The 21,609-nt window shown below is 39.9% G+C and overlaps 1 protein-coding gene across 1 annotated transcript; it reads left to right on the forward strand.

Annotated features, from left to right (window-relative positions):
- Positions 1-10,408: 10,408 nt before the first annotated feature.
- LOC126067383 (olfactory receptor 2T1-like) lies at positions 10,409-11,356 on the forward strand. The gene has a single exon (XM_049869190.1). It carries the CDS (start codon positions 10,502-10,504, stop codon positions 11,354-11,356), a length of 855 nt encoding a protein of 284 aa, XP_049725147.1. The 5' UTR covers positions 10,409-10,501.
- The last annotated feature ends 10,253 nt before the right edge of the window (positions 11,357-21,609 follow it).

The raw sequence follows: 21,609 nt of genomic DNA on the forward strand, positions 1-21,609 counted from the left end.
AGACAATGCAGTCTGTTCCACAATTCTCAGTCCCAGGAGTCACAGAGCTCATTAAGGTGTTGGTAATGGGAGTGTTCTTTCCCTCTGTCCAGCACCTCACTTCACTTAGGTACCCCTTCTCTTCCTGTTCTTTGCCCCATCTTGCATTGTTCTCTTTCTCCTGAGCCTTCTCTCTTAACATTTGCATTTCCTTTCTTCTAATGTCTATCTTCTCTGCCCTTTGTTGCATCATGCCTGTTTTTTTTTTTTCTTTTTGTCTCTTCTGGAGAGAAAAAATCCAGTATTTTCTCCATTTCCTCACTTCTTTTCTCTATTTTATTAACATTTCCCATTACTCATTTTATCTCTCTCATCCTCTCTTGGTCTTTATTGGTGTTTCACCTTCCTTTCTAATAACTCACCCCATAATCAACTGTCTATTCCTCCTGTGCCTCCCTTGCATTTTGTCCTGTCACTCTATAAGGACGGTTGCCACCATTCCCTAGGGTGGGATTCTCAACACCCGTTGTGTATTTGCTCCCTGGTTCTATGACTGCAGTGTGCTCTCAGCCAGCTTTGGCAACAAAAGGATCCTCACCACTTCCCAAAGGTGACATGGAGCGTCCAATAGAAATTAACTTTTCTGTAAAAAATATGAATTTATTACATTTAGTTTTTTCAGAAAAAATTTTCTAATTCTTCCTTGCTCTATATGTTTAAAAATGTTAGGATACAAAGTAATCTTAAGGAGAAAAGACTGTCCAGATATATCACTTAAGTTCTGACAATTTTCACTTACATTCAAGGAATACAAGAAAACATTCTTGTCAAAAACTCAAACATGATCACAAACCCCAAACCCCACCCCTTCTCCAGAGGTAACTACTGTTTTCCTTATGCTCTGTATCCTATGGCAACTTATATTTCTCATAGTGTTGCCCACCCGTGATATTTCCAATCTCTATAATTTCTATCAACTTAATAGGTAAACATGAGCCCTGGTGTTTCAGTGGTTAAGCACTTGGTTGCCAGCCAAAAGGTTGGCGATTTGAATGCTCTGTAGGACAAAAAATTTACAGCCTTGGAAATCCTACAGTTCTACTCTGTCTTATAGGATCACTTTGAGTTGGAATTGACTAGCAATGGGTTTAATGGGTAAACAGTTGTATCTTTGTTTTCATTTGAATTTCTCCAGTTAATTGTGAGATAAAGCAATTTTTTTATATATATATAATATTTATTTGGATTTTCTTTTTTGAGAATTACTGCTCATTTTGTTTAACCTTTTATATTAATTTGTGGGTAGTCTTTATATATTTTGAATATGAACCTACTTTCAGTTGTATATTATCAATATTTTGTCCACTTTTTATGCCTTATTTAATAAGGATATTCCTACAAAGAAGCCCTGGTGGTGCAGTGGTTAAAGAGCTCAGCTGCTAACTGAAAAGTCAGCAGTTCAAACGAGAAAGATGTGGCAATCTGTTTCCATAAAGATTTACAGCCTTAGAAACCCTATGGGGCAGGTCTACTCTGCCCTATAGGGAGGGTTGCTGTGAGTCGGAATCGACTCGACAGTTTTTGGGGTTTTTTTTTATTCCTACTCCAAGATCATAAACACGTTCTCCTATATTTTCTTCTGTGAATGCTGTAATTTTTTCTCATTTAATTCTTTAATCTGCCAGGAATTTATTTTTATGTGTGGTATGAGGTAGGAATCTAATTTTATTTTTTCAAAATGGGTAGGCAGTTGTCCCAAATCATGAATTCAATAGCCTTTCTTTCCCTAAACCAAACCAAACCCACTGCCGTCGAATTGATTCTGACTCATAGTGACCACATAGGGTTTCCAAGGCTGTAAATGTCTATGGAAGCAGACTGCCACATCTTTCTGCCATGGAGCCACTGGTGGTTTTCAAACACTGATTTTCAGTTAACAGCCCATCACTTTAACCACTGTGCGACCGGGGCTCATTTCCCTACAGATATTTGATTCTATTGTTTAGATCAAATTGCAAATTTTCACACATATATGGTCTTATTCTGGCCTTACTCTGTCCTATTGGTCAATTTGCTTATTTCTTCACCAATACCAGGCTCTTTTAATTAATATAGCTTTATACAGGCATACCTCATTTTTCTGTGCTTCCCTTTATTGCACTTCGCAGATTCTGTGTTTTTTACCAATTGAAGGTTTGTGGCAACCCTGTGTCTGGATTGAGCAAGACGATTGGCACCACTTTTCCAACAGCATATGCTCACTTCGTGTCTCTGTGTCACACTTTGGTAATTTTTGCAATATTTCAAACTTTTTCATTATTAATATATCTGTTATGGTGATCTGTGATCTTTGATATTGCGATTGTTATTGTTTTGGGGAACCATGAACTGTACCTGTATAAGGCTGTGAACTGAGCCCATATAAAGACAGTGAACTTAATAAATGTTGTGTGTGTTCTGACTGCCCCACCAACTAGCTGTTCCTTTCTTTCTCTCCCTCTCCTTGGGCCTACCTATACCCTGAGACACAACAATACTGAAATTAGGCCAATTAATAACCCTACAGTAGCCTCTAAGTGTTCAAGTGAAAGGAAGAGTTATACACCTCTCACTTTAAATCAAAAGCTAGAAATGATGAAGCTTAATGAGGAGGACATGTTGGAAAGCTGAAATAGGCCAAAAGCTAGGCTTCTTGTGCCAAACAGCCAAGCTGTGAATGCAAAGGAAAAGTTCTTGATGGAAATGAAAAGTGCTACTCCAGTGAACACATTAATGATAAGAAAGTGAAAGAGCCTTATTGCTGATATAGAGAAAGTTTTCATGGTCTGATAGAAGCGCAAACCAACACAACAGTCCCCTAAGCCAAAGCCTAATCCAGAGAAAGGCCCTAACTCTCTTCAATTCTGTGAAGGCCAAGAGAGGGGATGAAGCTGCAGAAGGAAAGTTCGAAGCTAGCAGAGGTTGGTTCATGAGGTTTAAGGAAAGAAGCTGTCTCCATAACATACAGGTTCAAGGTGAAGCAACAAGTGCTGATGTAGAAGCTGTAGCAAGTTATCTAGAAGATGTAGCTAAGGTAATTGATGAAGAGAGCTACACTAAACAGCAGATTTTCAATGTAGACAAAACAGTCTCATACTGAAAGAAGACGCCATCTAGCACTTTCATGGCTAGAGGGGAGAAGCCAATGCCTGGTTTCAAAGCTTCAAAAGACAGGTTAACTCTCTCGTTAGGGGCTAATGCAGCTGGTGACTTTAAATTGAAGCCAATGCTCATTTACTATTTTGAAATGCCTAGGGCCCATCAATTGCTCATATGCAAGTTCAAGCTGAAACTGAAGAAAATTAGAGCAAGTCCACAGGAACCAAAATATGAACTGAGTATATCCCACCTGAATTTAGAGACCATCTCAAGAATAGATTTGATGCATTGAACACTAGTGACCGAAGACCAGACAAGTTGCGGAATGACATCACGGACATCATCCATGAAGAAAGCAAGAGGTCATTGAAAAGAAAGGAAATAAATAAAAGACCAAGATGAGTGTCAGAGGAGACTCTAAAACTTCTCACGAACGTCGAGCAGCTAAAGCAAAAGGAAGAAAGGATGAAGTGAAAGAACTGAACAGAAGATTTCAAAGGGCGGCTCAAAAAGACAAAGTAGTATAATGACATGTGCAAAGAGCTGGAAATAGAAAACCAAAAGGGAAGAACACACTTCGTGTTTCTCAAGCTGAAAGAACTGAATAAAAAATTCAAACCTCAAGTTGCAATAGTGAAGGATTTTATGGGGAAAATATGAAATGATGCAGGAAGCATCAATACCAAAAAGAATTAGTCAATATTCAACCATTTCAAGAGGTAGCATATGATCAGGAACCAATAGTACTGAAGGAAGAAGTCCAAACTGCTCTGAAGGCATTGGCAAAAAACAAGGCTCCAGGAATTGACTGAATATCAATTGACATATTTCAACAAATGGATGCAGCGGTGGAGGTGCTCACTTCTCTATGCCAAGAAATATGGAAGACAAGTTCCTGGCCAACTGACTGGAAGAGATCCATATTTATGCCTATACCCAAGGAAGGTGATCGAACCCAATGTGGAAATTATAGAACAAAATCATTAATATCACATGCAAGCAAAATTTTGCTGAAGATTGTTCAAAAACAGGAAACTGCCAGAAATTCAGGCTAGTTTCAGAAGAAGATGTGGAACCAGAGATATCATTGCTGATGTCGGATGGGTCCTGGCTGAAAGGAGAGAATACCAGAAGGATGTTTATCTGTGTTTTATTGACTATGCAATGTCATTTGACTGTGCGGATCATAACAAATTGTGGATAACGTTGTGAAGAACTTAACTGTGCTCATGAGGAACCTTTACATAGATCAAGAGGAAGTTGTTTGGACAGAACAAGGGGATACTGATTGGCTTAAAGTCAGGAAAGGTGTGTGTCTGAGTTGTATCCTTTCACTATACCTATTCAATCTATATGCTGAAAAAATAATCTGAGAAGCTGGACTATATGAAGAAGAACAGGGCATCAGGATTGGAGGAAGACATTAACAACCTGTGTTATACAGATGACACAACGTCGCTTGCTGAAAGTGAAAAGGACTTGAAGATCACAGACCACAGCCTTCAGTATAGATTATACTTCGACATAAAGAAAACAAAAATCCTCACAACTAGACCAATGAGCAACATCATGATAAATGGAGAAAAGATTGAAGTTGTTAAGGATTTCGTTTTTCTTGGGTCCACAATCAACAGCAATGGAAGCAGCAGTCAAGCAATCAAGCAACACATTGCATTGAGTTAATCTGCTGCTAAGGACCTCTTTAAAGTGTTGAAAAGCAAAGATGTCACCTTGAAGACTAATGTGCTCCTGACCCAAGCCATAGTATTTTCAATCACATTATATGCATGTGAAAGCTGGACAATGAATAAGGAAGACCAAAGAAGAATTGCTGCCTTTGAATTGTGGTGTTGGCGAAGAATATCGAATATCCTGTGGAGTGCCAAAAGAACGAACAAATCTGTCTTGGAAAAAGTACAACCAGAATGCTCCTTAGAAGCAAGGCTGTGAGACTGCATCTTACATACTTTGGACGTGTTGTCAAATAAATAAATAAAAACCAGTGCCGTCTATACGATTCCAACTCATAGCGACCCCTATAGGACAGAGTAGAACTGTCTGATAGAGTTTCCAAGGAGCCCCTGGCAGATTCGAACTACCGACCTCTTGGTTAGCAGCTGTAGCACTCAACCACTACGCCATCAGGTTTTCAAGACATGTTGTCAGGAGGGATTAAACCCTGGAGAAGGACATCATGCTTGGAAAAGTACAGGGTCAGCAGAAAAGAGGAGGACCCTCAATGAGGTGTATTGCCACAGTGGCTGAAACAATGAGCTCAAGCATAACAATGATTGTAAGAATGGTGCAGGATTGGGCAGCGTTTCGTTCTGTTGTGCATAGGGTCTCTATGAGCTGGAACCGACTTGACAGCGCCTAACAACATAACAAGAACAACAGGTGCTTAAGAATTGTGCTAAATCTATTCTGCTTGTGCTGTATAAATGGAACACCAAAGCTTGGATGACAGCACATCTTTTTACAACATGATTTACTGAATATTTTAAGCGCACTGTGGAGACCTACTGCTCAGAAAAAAAGATTCCTTTCAAAATATTACTGCTCATTAACAATGCACCTGATCACCCAAGAGCTCTGTTGGAGATGTACAAGGAGATCAATACTGTTTTTATGCTTGCTAACACAGCATCCATTTTGCAGCCCATGGATGAAGGAGTAATTTTGACTTTCCAGAGTCAGAATTGACTCGATGGCACTGGGTTTAGCCTTATTATTTAAGAAATACATTTCATAAGGCTATAGCTGCCATAGATAGTGATTCCTCTGATGGATCTGGGCAAAGTAAATTGAAAACCTTCTGGAAAGGATTCACCATTCTAGCTGCCATTAAGAACATTGTGGTTCATAGGAGGAGGTAAAAATATCAACATTAACCAGAGTTTGGAAGAAATCGATTCCAATCCTTATGGGTGACTTTGAGGGGTTCAAGACTTCCGTGGATGAAGTAACTGCAGATGTGGTGAAAATAGCAAGAGAACTACAATTGGAAGTGGAGCCTGAAGATTTGACTGAATTGCTGCAATCTCATGATAAAATTTTAACAGATGAGGGGTTGCTTCATATGGATGAGCAAAGGAAATGGTTTCTCGAGATGGAATCTACTGCTGATGAAGATGCTATAAACATTGTTGAAATAACAACAAAAGGATTTAGAGTATTACATAATCTTAGCTGATAATGCAGCTGCAGGATTTGAGAGGACTGACTCCAATTTTGAAAGAAGTTCTACTGTGGGTAAAATGCTATCAAACAGCATCACATGCTACAGTAGAGAAATCTTCCATGAAAGGAAGAGACAATTGACATGGCAAAGTCATTGTTATCTTATTTTTAAAAGTTGCCACAGCCACCCCAGCCTTCAGCAACCACCACTGTAATCAGTCAGCGGCCATCAACATCGAGGCAAAACCCTCCACAAGCAAAAAGATTGTGACTCGCTAAAGGCTCAGATGATGGTTAGCATGTTTTAGCAAGAAAGTATTTTTTAATTAAGGTATGTACATTATTTTTTTAGACAATGCTATTGCACACTTAACAGACTATGATATTGTGTAAATATAACTTTCATTTGCACTGGGAAACCAAAAAATTTGCGCGACTCGCTTTACTGCAATATTCGCTTTATAGCAGTGGTCTGGAACTGAACTTGCAATATCTTGGAGGTATGCTTGTGCTACATTGTAATAACTGATAAGGCACGTCCCCAGACTTTGTTCTTATTTTTCAAAATTCTTTTGGCCATTTGTTAAGCATATATATATATATATAACCAAAGCAATGCCATTGAGTAGATTCTGACTCATAGCAGCCCAGTAGGACAGAGTAGAACTGCCCCATAGAGTTTCCAAGGCTATAAATCTTTATGGAAGCAGATGGCCACATTTTTCTCCCACGGAGCGGCTGGTGAGTTCAAACAGCAAACATTTGGGTTAGTAGCTGAGTGCTTTAGCACACACATATATATGTATACATAACATAAATATATTTAATACAAATATTATATAATATTAAATGAGATATATTATGATTAAAATATATAACATGTAATTTGCATAATAATATGTAGTGTATTTAATTATGATATATAATTGTATAGTATTTAATTATATATTATATATATCTATACAATTACACTATACACACTCTGTACCTTGTCTTTTCACTGAACAATGTAATTTAGAAAGAATTCGGCATCAACACATAAAAAACAACCTCATTCTGTTTCTTATTTTCATATTATCCCATTGTTTATTCATCCTTACCCTTATTGATGGATCTTTAGATTGTTTTCAGTCTTTTTTCTACAGTGAAACATGTGAGAACCTGGTACTCTATGGGACTGCTATATTTTTCCAGATTTTGCCAATTTTCTGCCTTTGACACTTGTTTTAGTGGAAAATATTTATGCTTTCTTCTCTGACAGATTGCTGCCTTACACAGGTTCCAGCTTTCGCAGGTTTTACTGTATAAACAAATCTATACCAGACCGCCTTGTCTACAGTCATTACACCAATGTGCAATATACCTGTAAGATGAATTCTTGTAAGTAGAACTGCTTAGTCAAAAGGCATTTTTATTTTTTAAAGGACTTGCTGTCACTCAGAATTGACTTGACAGCATTGGGTTTGGTGTTTTTGGTTTGCACTCTGAATGGTCCTTTTTAATAGCATCTTTTGTTTGTTTCATGTGTATACTATCTTTCTTTGTCTCATCCCATGTTGATGAGAAGAATTTTTAAAACTTTTCTTATACAGGCTCTTCTTTATCAGTATTGCTTTGTTGTTTTCCTTTCTTTCTTTCATGAAGGAAACTTTTTTTTTTCAGGTATCTGCGGACCCTCGGTTGTCTGTTCAAATTAATAAAAAAAGCAATTGAATATCTGAGCATGTGGGTGGGGCATGTCAATTGTGGTTTCATTTTGGGTGATATGACTGGGTTTCTTTTTTTTTAAAAAAAAACTTCCAATATCAGCGTCTTCTGGAGCTGGGGGAGGGGATGGTGTGTTTTCTAACTTCTAGCCTGAAGGGAATAAATCTGGGTCCCAGGAGCTGAGTGAGAGGAGAACAGGGCATCCCCACTTCCCTCACATAATTCCTTTGTGTTCACAGCACTTCCACCTCAACTGCTCTTAATAACCCCTGGTCCTGTAACACTTCACCTCATCTTCCCTGAAGAATTAGTCTCCCACTTCCTGCCAGAGTGTAAGAGTGGCGCGGTCTGTGTGTGTAGAGTGGCAAGGGATCTGTGCATCCACATGCTCCTTCAGCAGACTTTCCATAAATCCCTGTTTTCAGTCTTACCCTTACCCTCACTTATGTTTGGCAACTCCTGCCACCAACTGCTGAATCCCTGGGCACATTCCGTGGTGTACATCAGACTACCCCTTTCCTCACCATCGCCATAGAACTCAGTCTTCTTAGGTCTGCGTGTGCTTCCAGCTGTCAAAAATGTTTTTATTGTCTTCTCTCTTGTTCTCACTGCATTTGTGACAACACTCATTCTAGTGGGAATTTTGAAGGGAATAGTGATTCAGTGTGTTCTATTTCCCATTTTAATTCAGAAGTAGAGTTATTTATACACCATGGTTCCTGGGACCCTGGATACTGAGGATAACTTTTAGTTATCCTCAGGCTACTGAGACTGAGAAATGTAGGGCTGTTCTTAATGCAAATTCCCTCTTCTCTCCCTGCCACACAGATAGCATTCTTCTTGCAAATAAGACTTGTCTATGTGGTCTTTTATTCTATTCCATCTTCTCTGCTCCTTGGAATGAAACTGGGTCCAGAGGGGTTCCTTACACCAGACTACTCACCTGCTCTCACAGGTGCAAACTAGCACTGTTGGTTTTGGCGCTTGGTGTACACCCTCTCTTTGCAGACGGTATTTTTGTGGTCTGTACTTACAGGTGTCCTTTTCCACATTCTCCATTACCGTTGCTCAGTCTCCACTGTGTTTGGTGTTCCTTCCATACCTTCGTAGCTTCGGCTTTTAGCTGTCCCAACTCTGTCAAGCGTGGACTTTGGGCTTCTGCTTTCAATTTTCTTGGTGCTTCAGGGTGACTTCTGAGAGGATTCTCACTCTGTATTTCCATTTTTAAGCCAGACGTGTGCAATTGGGATTTTAGTTGAGGTCACATGGACTTTATAGACTAATTTTGGGGGGAATTTACATCCTTACAGTTTGAGCTTTTCTATCCAAGAATATGCATACCTTCCCATTTCTTCAGACTTTCGGTCAAATTTTTTTTGTCCGTGTTTTCACTAAAGTTTTATAGTTTTTAGCATAGGGCTCTTTCCTAGCTACTTCACAGTTTTTGTTTCAATTGTGAAGAAGATAAATGTATTTTTTCTATTGCTTTTACTAATGGGTTATTGGTATTATATGAGAAACGTGTTGATTTTTGTTTTGATCTTGTGTATAGTGTAACTGCTTTAAAAATGAATCATATTTATATGTTCCTTGTAGAAAATTTGTAAAGTTCTAGGAAATTGTGAGAAAAAAAAAAAAAACCCTTAACTCTACCACACTGTTAATATATTGGCATATTTCCTTCCAGTCTTTAGAAACACATGGGAATACTTTTTCTCTCTCTCTACACATATATGTATATATATTTTCCTCAATAGCTCTATCTTTTCATGGTAGTTACAAGAATTAAATGCAAGGATGCAACAGTGTTCATTGCAGTGCCCGGCACGTGAAAAATCTTCATGTAATGCTAGCCATCACCATTTTTAAGTGCTTGGGAATTGTTTATGTTATCATCTCCAATTTTTACTGTTACTCTGTAAGTTAGTATAGCTATTCCAATTTAAGATAAGGAAGCCAAGGTTCAGAGACATTATCAAAGGTGTCCAGTTCATACAGCTGGTAACTTCCTTTGCTGCTTTCATATTTTTTCTTATAAAAGCAAATCCTGAAGTGAGACTGGCCTAGAGCTTTGTGAGAGATAACAAAAACTACAAGAACTGGAGAATAGATACCTATTCTTACCAGAAGCAGAAGCAGTTGCCCACTTTAGCAATAAATAGCTCAATATTCCCTTTTCAAAAATGTCAGAAAGTCCTAGAAAATGAAAGAAAAAACCAATCTACATCTTTGTTAGAGATTTTTTTCATAAAGAGGCCAAGCCTTTTATTCTAAACTAAGTAACATTTAAAGAGGGAAATATATCAGGCAAAGTTAGAGTGTCCTCGATATTACAGCCCTAAACTTAAATCTCCTGCTTTCAGATCCCAACCCTCCCTGGGTGCATCCTTCTGCAGGAATAATGGTCTGGGTGGGAAACCAGACTCTCATTCCCCACTTCATCCTCCTTGGCCTCTTCACCCACTCCCCGCTGCACTTCTTCTTCTTCTCCATCATCATGGTCATGTTTCTGGTGGCTCTGTCTGCCAATGGGCTCATGATCTTCCTCATCCACGTTGACTCCCGCCTCCACAGCCCCATGTACTTCTTCCTCAGCTGGCTGTCCCTCATGGATCTCATGCTCATCTCCACCATTGTGCCACGGATGGCTGTGGTTTTCCTCCTGGGTGGTGGCGCCATCTCCTTCACAGGCTGTGGGCTCCAGATCCTCTTCTTCCTCACCCTCCTGGGGGATGAGTGCTTCCTGCTGGCCTTCATGGCCTACGATCGCTACGTGGCCATCAGCAACCCACTGAGGTACTCAGTGGTCATGAGCCGTCGTGTCTGCTGGATCATGGTAGCAGGCTCCTGGCTTTTTGGACTGGTAGACGGGCTGATCCAGGCTGTCTTCACCCTCCGCTTCCCTTACTGCAACTCCCAGGAGATCGACCACTTCTTCTGCGATGTTCCCACTGTGCTCAAGCTGGCCTGCACTGATACTTCCCTTTATGAGACGATGATCTATGTCTGCTGCATCCTCATGCTTCTCCTACCCTTCTCTGTCATCTCTGCCTCCTACCTGCGGATCCTGGTGGCTGTGCTCTGCATGCGCTCTGCCGAAGGCCGGCAGAAGGCCTTTGCTACCTGCTCCTCCCACATGGCAGTGGTCTCCCTCTTCTACGGGGCTGCCATGATCACCTACATGCGACCCCAGGCTTACCACTCCTCGAAGCAGGACAAGGTGGTTTCCGCCTTCTATACCATGATCACCCCCATGCTCAACCCTCTCATATACAGTCTGAGGAACAAGGAAGTAACTGGGGCTCTGAGGAAACTCCTGGGAAGGTGTTCCTTTGGGGAAGGACAGGGCTAGGTTGGCACCAGCAGACATGGGCTTCTTGACTTGGGAATTTGGATTAGCTAATGGCATCATTTGATACAGGAGAAATGTAGCTTACTAAAAATAAAAGGCATACTCTGACCAAAGTTAATCAGGATTAGCACATTGATTCAATCCTTCAGATTCATGCTGAGTGTAGGCAATAAGTAAGAAAGGCTTGGGCCTAAGGCGTTACAAAAAGTGGAAGACACAGACAGAAATGTTTATCCCCACAGCTCCTGGGAGAGTCAGCAGGTGACAGCTCTCAGCAGCACCCCTCTCTAGGGATTGACCGTGGCTGAAGAGAGCCACTATGCCCACAGTCATGCCCTCTCCTTGGGGGCTGCCTGAATCCCATGGCTGATCAATAGGTGTATGAAGACCCCCTTGCCTTGCCTCAGTTTGGGATAACCCTGAAGGATCATTCCAGCTTTGAGCTCTCCATAGGATAAGTTGAGGTATCACAAGCAACTTCTCCTTGTATCCAATTTTGTTTCTTCAACTCCCTTCCCTCATCATAGGTTTTGGGCCTGAGAGCACTGTCTTATAAAGCTCCTGCATGCAAATCCTGTCTAAGTCTGCTTCCAGAAAACCTGGCCTGTGACGTAGAAACTCAAGAGTGACCGTAAGCTAAGTGAAATTTGCTATAAATCGTCAGATACATGCACTCAGTGTATGATGTGGGTACCAAGAAAGGCCCCATAACATTGTTTTGGTGATAGGAAGAGGTCAAAGAGGTGTCATGGAGATACGTAAGAAAGGTTTCATGCTAAGGCTGGAAACCTAAATCCCCACAGGTACAGATGGAAGTGTCAGTGAGGGGTAGCCGTCTACTGACTGACAAGGGTGAATGGGGCACTCATTCCTCAACTAAAGCCTCTGGACTGTTGTGTTCCACCCATGTTGTTGTTAAAGATGTCATTTTGCTTGGATCCACAATCAACGAACATGGAAGCAGCAGTCAAGAAATCGAGGGACATATTTCATTTGGCAAATCTGTTGCAAAAGTCTCTTAAAAGAGTTAAAAAAAAAAAAAAAAGCAATGTTGAGGACTGAGATGTTCTTGACCCAAGCCATGGTTATTTTCAGTTGCCTCATATGCATGTGAAAGCTGGACATTGAATAAGGAAGACCGAAACAGAATTGATGCCTTTGAATTAAGGTGTTGGCAAAGAATATTTAAGATACCATAGATTGCCAGATAGGTGAGAAATACGTTTTCTAGGGTGGCCATTGTCAGGAGTAGAGGAAAAGCACCAGAGAATGGAAGGCTGCCATTGACTTGAGCACCTTTTCCGTGCTGGACATTTCACACATCTTATTTTACTTAATCTTTCTTGCAGCTTTATAAAGTCCTTATTCCTATTTTATAGCTGAATACGTATCAGTGTGTCATTTCTTTTTTATACCTGAATAATATTCCATTGTACGGATATACCATATTTTGCTTACCCAATCAGTTGCTGCTGGACATTTGGTATGTTTCCACCTTTTAATTATTTTGAATAGTGCTGCTATGAATATGTATGTACAAGAATTCATTTGAGCCTGTGTTTTTAATTCTTTTGGGTATCTCCCTGCGAGTGGAGTTGTTGGGTCATATGGCAACTCTATGTTTATATACATTTTTTCACAATCCAAAAATATTTTTATTAATAAATTTCCTGACACACCTCTATGATACTTTGTGTTTATTTTTGCTTACATTTTCTTAATATGATAAAGATTTTAAGATCCTTTTTTTGGTTTTTTTTCTTAAATAATTTTTACTGTGCTTTAAGTGAAAGCTAACAAATCAAGTCAGTCTGTCACATATAAACTTATATACACCTTACTACATACTCTCACTTACTCTCCCCCTAATGAGTCAGCCTGCTCCCTCTTTCCAGTCTCTCCTTTCATGACCATTTTGCCGGTTTCTAACCCCCTTTACCCTCCCATCTCCCCACCAGACAGGAGATGCCAACATAGTCTCAAGTGTCCACCTGATGCAAGTAGCTCACTCCTCATGAGCATCTCTCTCCAACCCATTGTCCGGTCCAATCCATGTCTGCTGAGTTGGCTTCGGAAATGGTTCCTGTCCTGGGCTAACAGAAGGTTTGGGGACCATGACCTCCAGGATTCTTCTAGTCTTAGTCAGACCATTAAGTCTGGTCTTTTTATGAGAATTTGGGGTCTGCATCCCACTGTTCTCCTGCTCCTTCAGGGGTTCTCTGTTGTGCTCCGTGTCAGGGCAGTCATCGGTTGTGGCCGGGCACCATCTAGTTCTTCTGGTCTCAGGATGATGTAAGTCTCTGGTTCATGTGGCCCTTTCTGTCTCTTGGGCTCATAATTACCTTGAGACTTCAGTGTTCTTCATTCTTCTTTGATCCAGGTGTGTTGAGAGCAATTGATTCATCTTAGACGGCCGCTTGTTAGCGTTTAAGACTCCAGATGCCACACTGCAAAGTGGGATGCAGAATGTTTTGTTATTAAAATTTATTTTGCCAGTTGACTTAGATGTCCACTGAAGCCATAGTCCCCAAACCCCCGCCCTTGCTCTGCTGCCTTTGAAGCATTCGGTTTATTCAGGAAATTTATTTGCTTTTGGTCCAGTCCAGTTGTGCTGACCTCCCCTGTATTGAGTGTTGTCCTTCCCTTCACCTAAAGTAGTTCTTATCTACTATCTAATCAGTAAATAACCCTCTCCCACCCTCCCTCCCTGCCCCCTCTTGTAACCACCAAAGAATGTGTTCTTCTCAGTTTAAACTATTACTCAAGATCTTATAATAGTGGTTCCATACAATATTTGTCCTTTTGCATCTCACTAATTTCACTCAGCATAATGCCTTCCAGGTTCCTCCATGTTATGAAATGTTTCACAGACTCATCATTGTTCTTTATCGATGCGTAGTATTCCATTGTGTGAATATACCATAATTTACTTATCCATTTGTCCGTTGATGGACACCTTGGTTGCTTCCAGCTTTTGGCTATTGTAAACAGTGCTGCAATAAACATAAGTGTGCATATATCTGTTCGTGTAAAGGCTCTCATTTCTCTAGGGTATATTCAGAGGAGTGGGATTTCTGGGTCGTATGGTAGTTCTATTTCTCGCTTTTTAAGGAAATGCCAGATAGATTTCCAAAGTGGTTGTACCATTTTACATTCCCACCAGCACTGTATAAGTGTTCCAATCTCTCCACAGCCTCTCCAACATTTATTATTTTGTGTTTTTTGGATTAATGCCAGCCTTGTTGGAGTGAGATGGAATCTCATTGTAGTTTTAATTTGCATTTCTCTAATGGCTAAGGATCGAGAACATTTTCTCATGTGTCTGTTAGCTGCCTGAATATCTTCTTTAGTGAAGTGCATGTTCATATCCTTTGCCCACTTTTTGATTGGGTTGTTTGTCTTTTTGTGGTTGAGTTTTAACAGAATCATATAGATTTTAGAGATCAGGCACTGGTCGGAGATATCATAGCTGAAAATTTTTTCCCAGTCTGTAGATGGCCTTTTTACTCTTTTGGTGAAGTCTTTAGATGAGCATAGGTGTTTGATTTTTAGGAGCTCCCAGTTATCTGGTTTTTCTTTGTCATTTTTAGTAATGTTTTGTATTCCGTTTATGCCTTGTGTTAGGGCTCCTAATGTTGTCCTTATTTTTTCTTCCATGATCTTTATCGTTTTAGTCTTTGTGTTTAGGTCTTTGATCCATTTGGAGTTAGTTTTTGTGCATGGTGTGAGGTATGGGTCCTGTTTCATTTTTTGCAGATGGATATCCAGTTATGCCAGCACCATTTGTTAAAAAGGCTATCTTTTCCCCAATTAACTGACACTGGTCCTTTGTCAAATATCAGCTGCTCATACGTGGATGGATTTATATCTGGGTTCTCAGTTCTGTTCTATTGGTCTACGTGCCTGTTGTTGTACCTGTACCAGGCTGTTTTGACTGCTGTGGGTGTATAATATGTTCTAAAATCAGGTAGAGTGAGGCCTCCCACTTCCTTCTTTTTCAGTACTTCTTTCCCTTCCATATGAAGTTGGTGATTTGTTTCTCCAACACATTAAAAAATGTCTTTGGAATTTGGTTTGGAAGTGCCTTGTATATATAGATGGCTTTTGGTGGAATAGACATTTTTACTATGTTAAGTCTTCCTATCCATGAGCAAGGTATGTTTTTCCACTTGTGTAGGTCCCTTTTAGTTTCTTGCACTAGTACTTTGCAGTTCTCTTTGTATATGTCTTTTAAATCTTTGGTAAGATTTATTCCTAAGTATTTTATCTTCTTGGGGGCTATCGTGAATATTATTGATTTGGTGATTTCCTCTTCAGTGTTCTTTTTGTTGACATAGAGGAATCCAAGTGAGTTTTGCATGTTTTTGTTGTGACCTGAAACTCTGCCGACCTCTTCTATTAGTTTCAGTAGTCTTCTTGAGGATTCCTTAGGGTTTTCTGTGTATAAGATCATGTCATCTGCGAATGGAGATAATTTGACTTCTTCCTTGCCAATCTGGATGCCCTTTATTTCTTTATCTAGCCTAATTGCTCTGGCTAGGACCTCCAGCACAATGTTGAATAAGAGTGGTGAAAAGGGCATCCTTGTCTGGTTCCCGTTCTCAAGGGACATGCTTCCAGGCTCTCTCCATTTAGAATGATGTTGGCTGTCTGCTTTGTATAAATGCCCTTTATTATGCTGAGGAATTTTTTTCTATTCCTATTTTGCTGAGAGTTTTTTGTATCATGAATGGGTGTTGGACTTTGTCAAATGCCTTCAATTGATAAGATAATGTGGTTTTTGTCTTTTGTTTTATTTATATGGTGGATTACATTAATTGTGTTTCTAATATTAAACCAACCTTGCATACCTGGTATAAATCCCACTTGGTCGTGGTGGATTATTTTTTTTTTTTGATATTTTGTTGAATTCTGATGGCTAGAATTTTGTTGAGGATTTTCGCATCTATGTTCATGAGGGATATAGGTCTGTAATTTTCTTTTTTTGTGGTGTCTTTACCTGGTTTTTGGCGTAGTGCCTAAGTGCTATGGCTGCTAACCAAATGGTCGGCAGTTCAAGTCCGCCAGGCGCTCCTTGGAAACCACTATGGGGCGTTGCATAGGATCGCTATGAGTTCGGAAACGACTCGATAGCACTATTTTTTTTTTTTTTTACCTGGTTTTGGTATCAGGGTTATGCTGGCTTCATAGAATGAGTTAGGTAATATCCCATCCTTTTCTATGCTTTGAAATACCTTTAGTAGTAGTGGTGTTAACTCTTCTCTGAAAGTTTGGTAGAACTCTGCAGTGAAGCCGTCCAGGCTAGGGCTTTATTTTGTTGGGAGTTTTTTGATTACCTTTTCAATCTCTTTTTTTGTTATGGGTCTATTTAGTTGTTCTACTTTTGATTGTGTTAGTTTAGGTAGGTAGTGTTTTTCTAGGAATTCCTCCAATTCTTGTAGGTTTTCAAATTTGAGTACAATTTTTCATAGTAATCTGATATGATTCTTTTAATTTCAGTTGGGTCTGTTGTGATATGGCCCATCTCATTTCTTATTCTGGCTATTTGTTTCCTTTCCTGTATTTCTTTAGTCAATCTGGCCAATGGTTTATCAAGTTTGTTAATTTTTTCAGAGAACCAGCTTTTGGCTTTGTTAATTCTTTCAGTTGTTTTTCTGTTCTCTAATGCATTTCATTCCACTCTAATTTTTATTGTTTGTTTTCTTCTGGTGCCTGATGGATTCTTTTGTTGCTCGCTTTCTATTTGTTCAAGTTGTAGGGACAGTTCTCTGATCTTGGCTCTTTCTTCTTTATGTATGTGTGCATTTATTCATATAAATTGACCTCTGAGCACTGCTTTTGCTGTGTCCCAGAGGTTTTGATAGAAAGTGTTTTCATTCTCATTGCATTCTGTGAATTTCTTTATTCCTTCCTTAATGTCTCCTATAACCCAGTCTTTTTTGAGTAGGGTATTCTTCAGTTTCCATGTATTTGATTTCTTTTCCCTGATTTTCTATTATTGATTTCTACTTTTATGGCCTTCTGATCTGAGAAGATGCTTTGTAATATTTTGATGTTTTGGATTCTGCAAAGGTTTTATGACCTAATATATGATCTAATCTAGAGAATGTTCCGTGTGCACTAGAAAAAAAAGTATACTTTGCAGCTGTTGGGTGGAGTGTTCTGTATAAGTCTATGAGGTCAAGTTGCTTGATTGTAGCAATTACATCTTCCGTGTCTCTATTGAGCTTCTTATTGATAGTCCTATCCTTCTCCGAAAGTGGTGTGTTGAAGTCTCCTACTATAATTGTGGAGGTGTCTATCTCACTATTCAATTCTGTTAAAGTTTTTTTTATGTGTCTTGTGGCCCCGTCATTGGGTGCATAAACATTTACTATGGTTATATCTTCCTGGTAAATTGTCCCTTTTACCATTATATAGTGTCCTTCTTTATCCTTTGTGGTGGATTTAACTTTGAAGTCTATTTTGTCAGAAATTAATATTGCACTCTTGCTCTTTTTTGATTGTAGTTTGCTTGATACATATTTTTTCTATCCTTTGAGTTTTAGTTTGTTTGTGTCTCTAAGTCTAAGGTATGTCTCTAAGTCTAAGGTGTGTCTCTTGTAGGCAGCATACAGACGGATCGTGTTTCTTAATCCAGTCTGAGACTCTCTGTCTCTTTATTGGTGCATTTAGTCCATTTACATTCAGCGTAATTATAGATAAGTATGAGTTTAGTGCTGTCATTTTGATGCCTTTTTGTGTGTGTTGTTGACAATTTCATTTTTCCACTTACTTTTTTGTGCTGAGATGTTTTCCTTTGTAAATTGTGTGTTCCTCGTTTTCACAGTAGTTGAATTTATTTTTTCTGAGTCATTATGTTTTTCTTGATTTTTATTTTGAGTTATGGAATTGTTAAACCTCTTTGCGGTTACCTTAATATTTACCCCTATTTTTCTACATAAAAACCTAACTCGTATAGTCCTGTATCACCTTGTTTTCCTCTCCATATAGAAGATCTATGCCTCCTGTATTTAGTCCCTTTTTTTTTTTTATTATTGTAATCTTTTACATAGTGACTTCAATGAGTCCCTGTTTTGAGCATTTTTTTGTTTTTTAAATCTTATTTTGTTTTTGTGATTTCCCTATTTGAGTTGATATCAGGATGTTCTGTTCTGTGACCCTGTGTTGTTTTGGTATCTGATGTTATTGATTTTCTGACCAAAGTATTTCCTTTAGTAATTCTCATAGCTTTGGTTTGGTTTTTGCAAATTCTCTAAGCTTGTGTTTATCTGTAAATGTTTTAATTTCACCGTCATATTTGAGAGAGTTTTGCTGGATATATGATTCTTGGCTGGCAGTTTTTTTCCTACAGTGTTCTATATATGTCATCTCATTGCCTTCTTGCCTGCATGGTTTCTGCTGAGTAGCCTGAACTTATTGATTCTCTTTTGTGGGTGACTTTTATTTTATCCCTGGCTGCTTTTAAAATTTTCTCTTTATCTTTGGTTTTGGAAAGTTTGATGGTAATATGTCTTGGTGATTTCCTTTTTGGACCAATCTTGTATGGGGTTCGATGAGCATCTTGGAAAATATCCTTTCACCTTTCACGATGACAGGGAAGTTTTCTGCCAACATATCTTCAACTATTCTCTCTGTATTTTATGTTATCCCTCCCTGTTCTAGAACTCCAATCAAATGCAAATTATTCTTCTTGATAGAGTCCCACATGATTCTTAGGGTTTCTTCATTTTTTTTAATTCTTTTATTTGATTTTTCTTCAACTATATTGGTGTCAATTGCCTTATCCTCCACCTCCCCCACTCTGCATTCCAATTCCTTGATTCTGCTCCTCTGACTTCCTATTGAGTTGTCTAATTCTGTAATTTTACTGTTAATCTTTTGGATTTCTGAATGCTGTCTGTCTATGGATTCTTGCAGATTATTAATTTTTCCACTATGTTCTTGAATAATCTTTTTGATTTTCTTCATCTGCTTTATCAGTGTGTTCCTTGGCTTTTTCTGTTGATTGCCTTATTTCATTTCTGAGGTCATCCTTGATGTCTTGAATCATTCCATATATTAGGTTTTTATATTCTGCATCTGGCAATTCCAGGATTGTATCTTCATTTGGGAAAGATTTTGATTCTTTAATTTGGGGATTTGTAGAAGCAATCATGGTCTGTTTCTTTATGTGATTTGATATTGACTGCTTTCTCCAAGCCATCTATAAGATATTATAATGATTTATATTTGCTCACTGAGTTTTATCTTCTTGTTTTGTTTCGTTTCAATGTACCCAGATGGGCTACTAGATTGCACTGTCTTGATTGTTGTAGCCTTTGAATAACTTTTGTCCTATTACCAGCTGGTTCGAGCTGTTACCAGATATATAAGCCTAAGAGTCTGTTCACTATTCTCAAATAGAATCAGCTTAGGTGTTCTGATTTTGGGTCACCAGGTGTGTGGTGTAGACTGTCACCTATTAACTCAGAGGAGTAGTGGTGATAGTTGTGTGCTCCAGATTCTAGTAGCAGCAGGGGGTCACACTCCAAGGAAGGCAGGATGCTGACAGCCTTCCCCCACATGCCAGTGAGGTACATGAGTCTCTATTCCTAGAGGACTTTGGTGGGTGAGCTCCGCAGCTGTACCTTAGGCACACAATGCTTGTACCTCTAAAGATTGGTAGACGTCACTATCCTCAGACTCCTTTAGCAGGTGGATAGGTGGTTTGGGTGGAGCTTCAGCCCTCAGTTCCCTACTGTGGATCAGTGAGGGCTCTGTTTAATAGGTAGAGAGGTGTCAGACCTGGAAAACTTGTCTTTCTACTGCTCTGCTAAAACAATTGCAGTCAGCTCTCTACCAGAATTGCCTTTGCATTATAATAGCCACCTTGTTCCCTGTAGGGATGAAAGCCAAAGACTGTGGATCTCATATGCTTGGCTGGAGCTGGTTCTGTATTTTTATTCCATTTTAGGGAAGTCAGGGAAGGATTTTTTTTCCCCTGGGTTGTTAGTTGCTGCTTCTCTCAGGCCAGGAGAATGGGTTAGGGAAAAAAAAACCCCGAAAGAGCACTTCACTCCCTGGCCCAGGAAATTCCAATGTTAATGAAGCCGCCTGGGGCAGGGAGGGGAGGGATCAATAGATAGGAGAGAGTAGCACATGGCAATATAGACAAAGTTACTTATCTTGCTTGGAGATGACTGTTTTATCTGCGATTCCAGAGGGGTGTGTAGCCTGTGTGTGCTGGCTAGGTCGAGATTGCCCCGAGGGTCAGGCCTCTGTCCTGTGCTTGCGCCTTCTCAGGAAGCTGTGATCAGCTCCTCCATTCCTAGTCCGTGCCAAGGTTTTCTGGCTGGGACTCTGCACTCCAGGCTCCAAAGGCAGTCTCTGCTTCCTGGTGATTTCTCCTCCTGTCAGCCGCATCATTGTGCAGCCTGAGTGTGCTGGCTGAGTTTCCCCCGAGGTAACCTCAGGGGACGAGGGCTGCGTCCCGTGCATGCGCCTTCTCAGGAAGCCATGCTCAGCTCTTCTGCGCTTAGTCCAAAGCCCGGCGCCAAGGTTTTCTGACTGGGACGCTGGCTCCAGGTTCTGAAAAGAGGCACTGCTTCTCTGTGTTTGATTGTTCTCTTGTCAGCCACCTCAGTGTGCAGCCTGCTTGCACTGGCTGAGTCTCTACCGAGGTTACTCCAGGGCGTTAGGGGTTAGGGCTGTGTCCCGTGCTTGCCCTGTCTCAGTAAGCTGCAATCAGCCCCACCTCTCTGGCACCAGGGAACCACAAGGGATCAAGCCTGTGGGGCGGGACGCCGGTTGCGGAAGTGGTTGCTGATTCCAGGTGTGGCTTTTCGCTCCCCTGTCACTCAGGTCAACTCTTTAGTTCTGTGTTTGATGGTGAGGGTTCGTAGATTGTCATGTATCTGATCGATTCACTTGTTTTTCTGAGTCTTTGTTGCAAAGGGATCTGCAGTAGCTTCTACCTAGTCAGCCATCTTGGCCCTGCCCTATGTTTACGTTTTTGGGGAACCACCAAATTGTTCCACAGTGGCTGAAACATTTTACATTCCCATGCCTGTCTGTTAGGCCTAGTGGGTTTCTAGTGGGTTTGTTTTTCAAATCCTCAATTTCCTTATTGATTTTCTGTCTAGATCTTTTACCCTTTATTGAAAGTGATATATTGAATTCTCTGACTATTATTGTTGAACTGCCCATTTCTCCCTTCAATTCTGTAAATTTTTGCTTCGTGTGCTTTGAGACTCTCTTGTTAGGTTCATATA

The sequence above is a fragment of the Elephas maximus genome, chromosome 2, assembly GCF_024166365.1.
Source record: "Elephas maximus indicus isolate mEleMax1 chromosome 2, mEleMax1 primary haplotype, whole genome shotgun sequence".
NCBI classification, from domain to species: Eukaryota; Metazoa; Chordata; class Mammalia; order Proboscidea; family Elephantidae; genus Elephas; species Elephas maximus.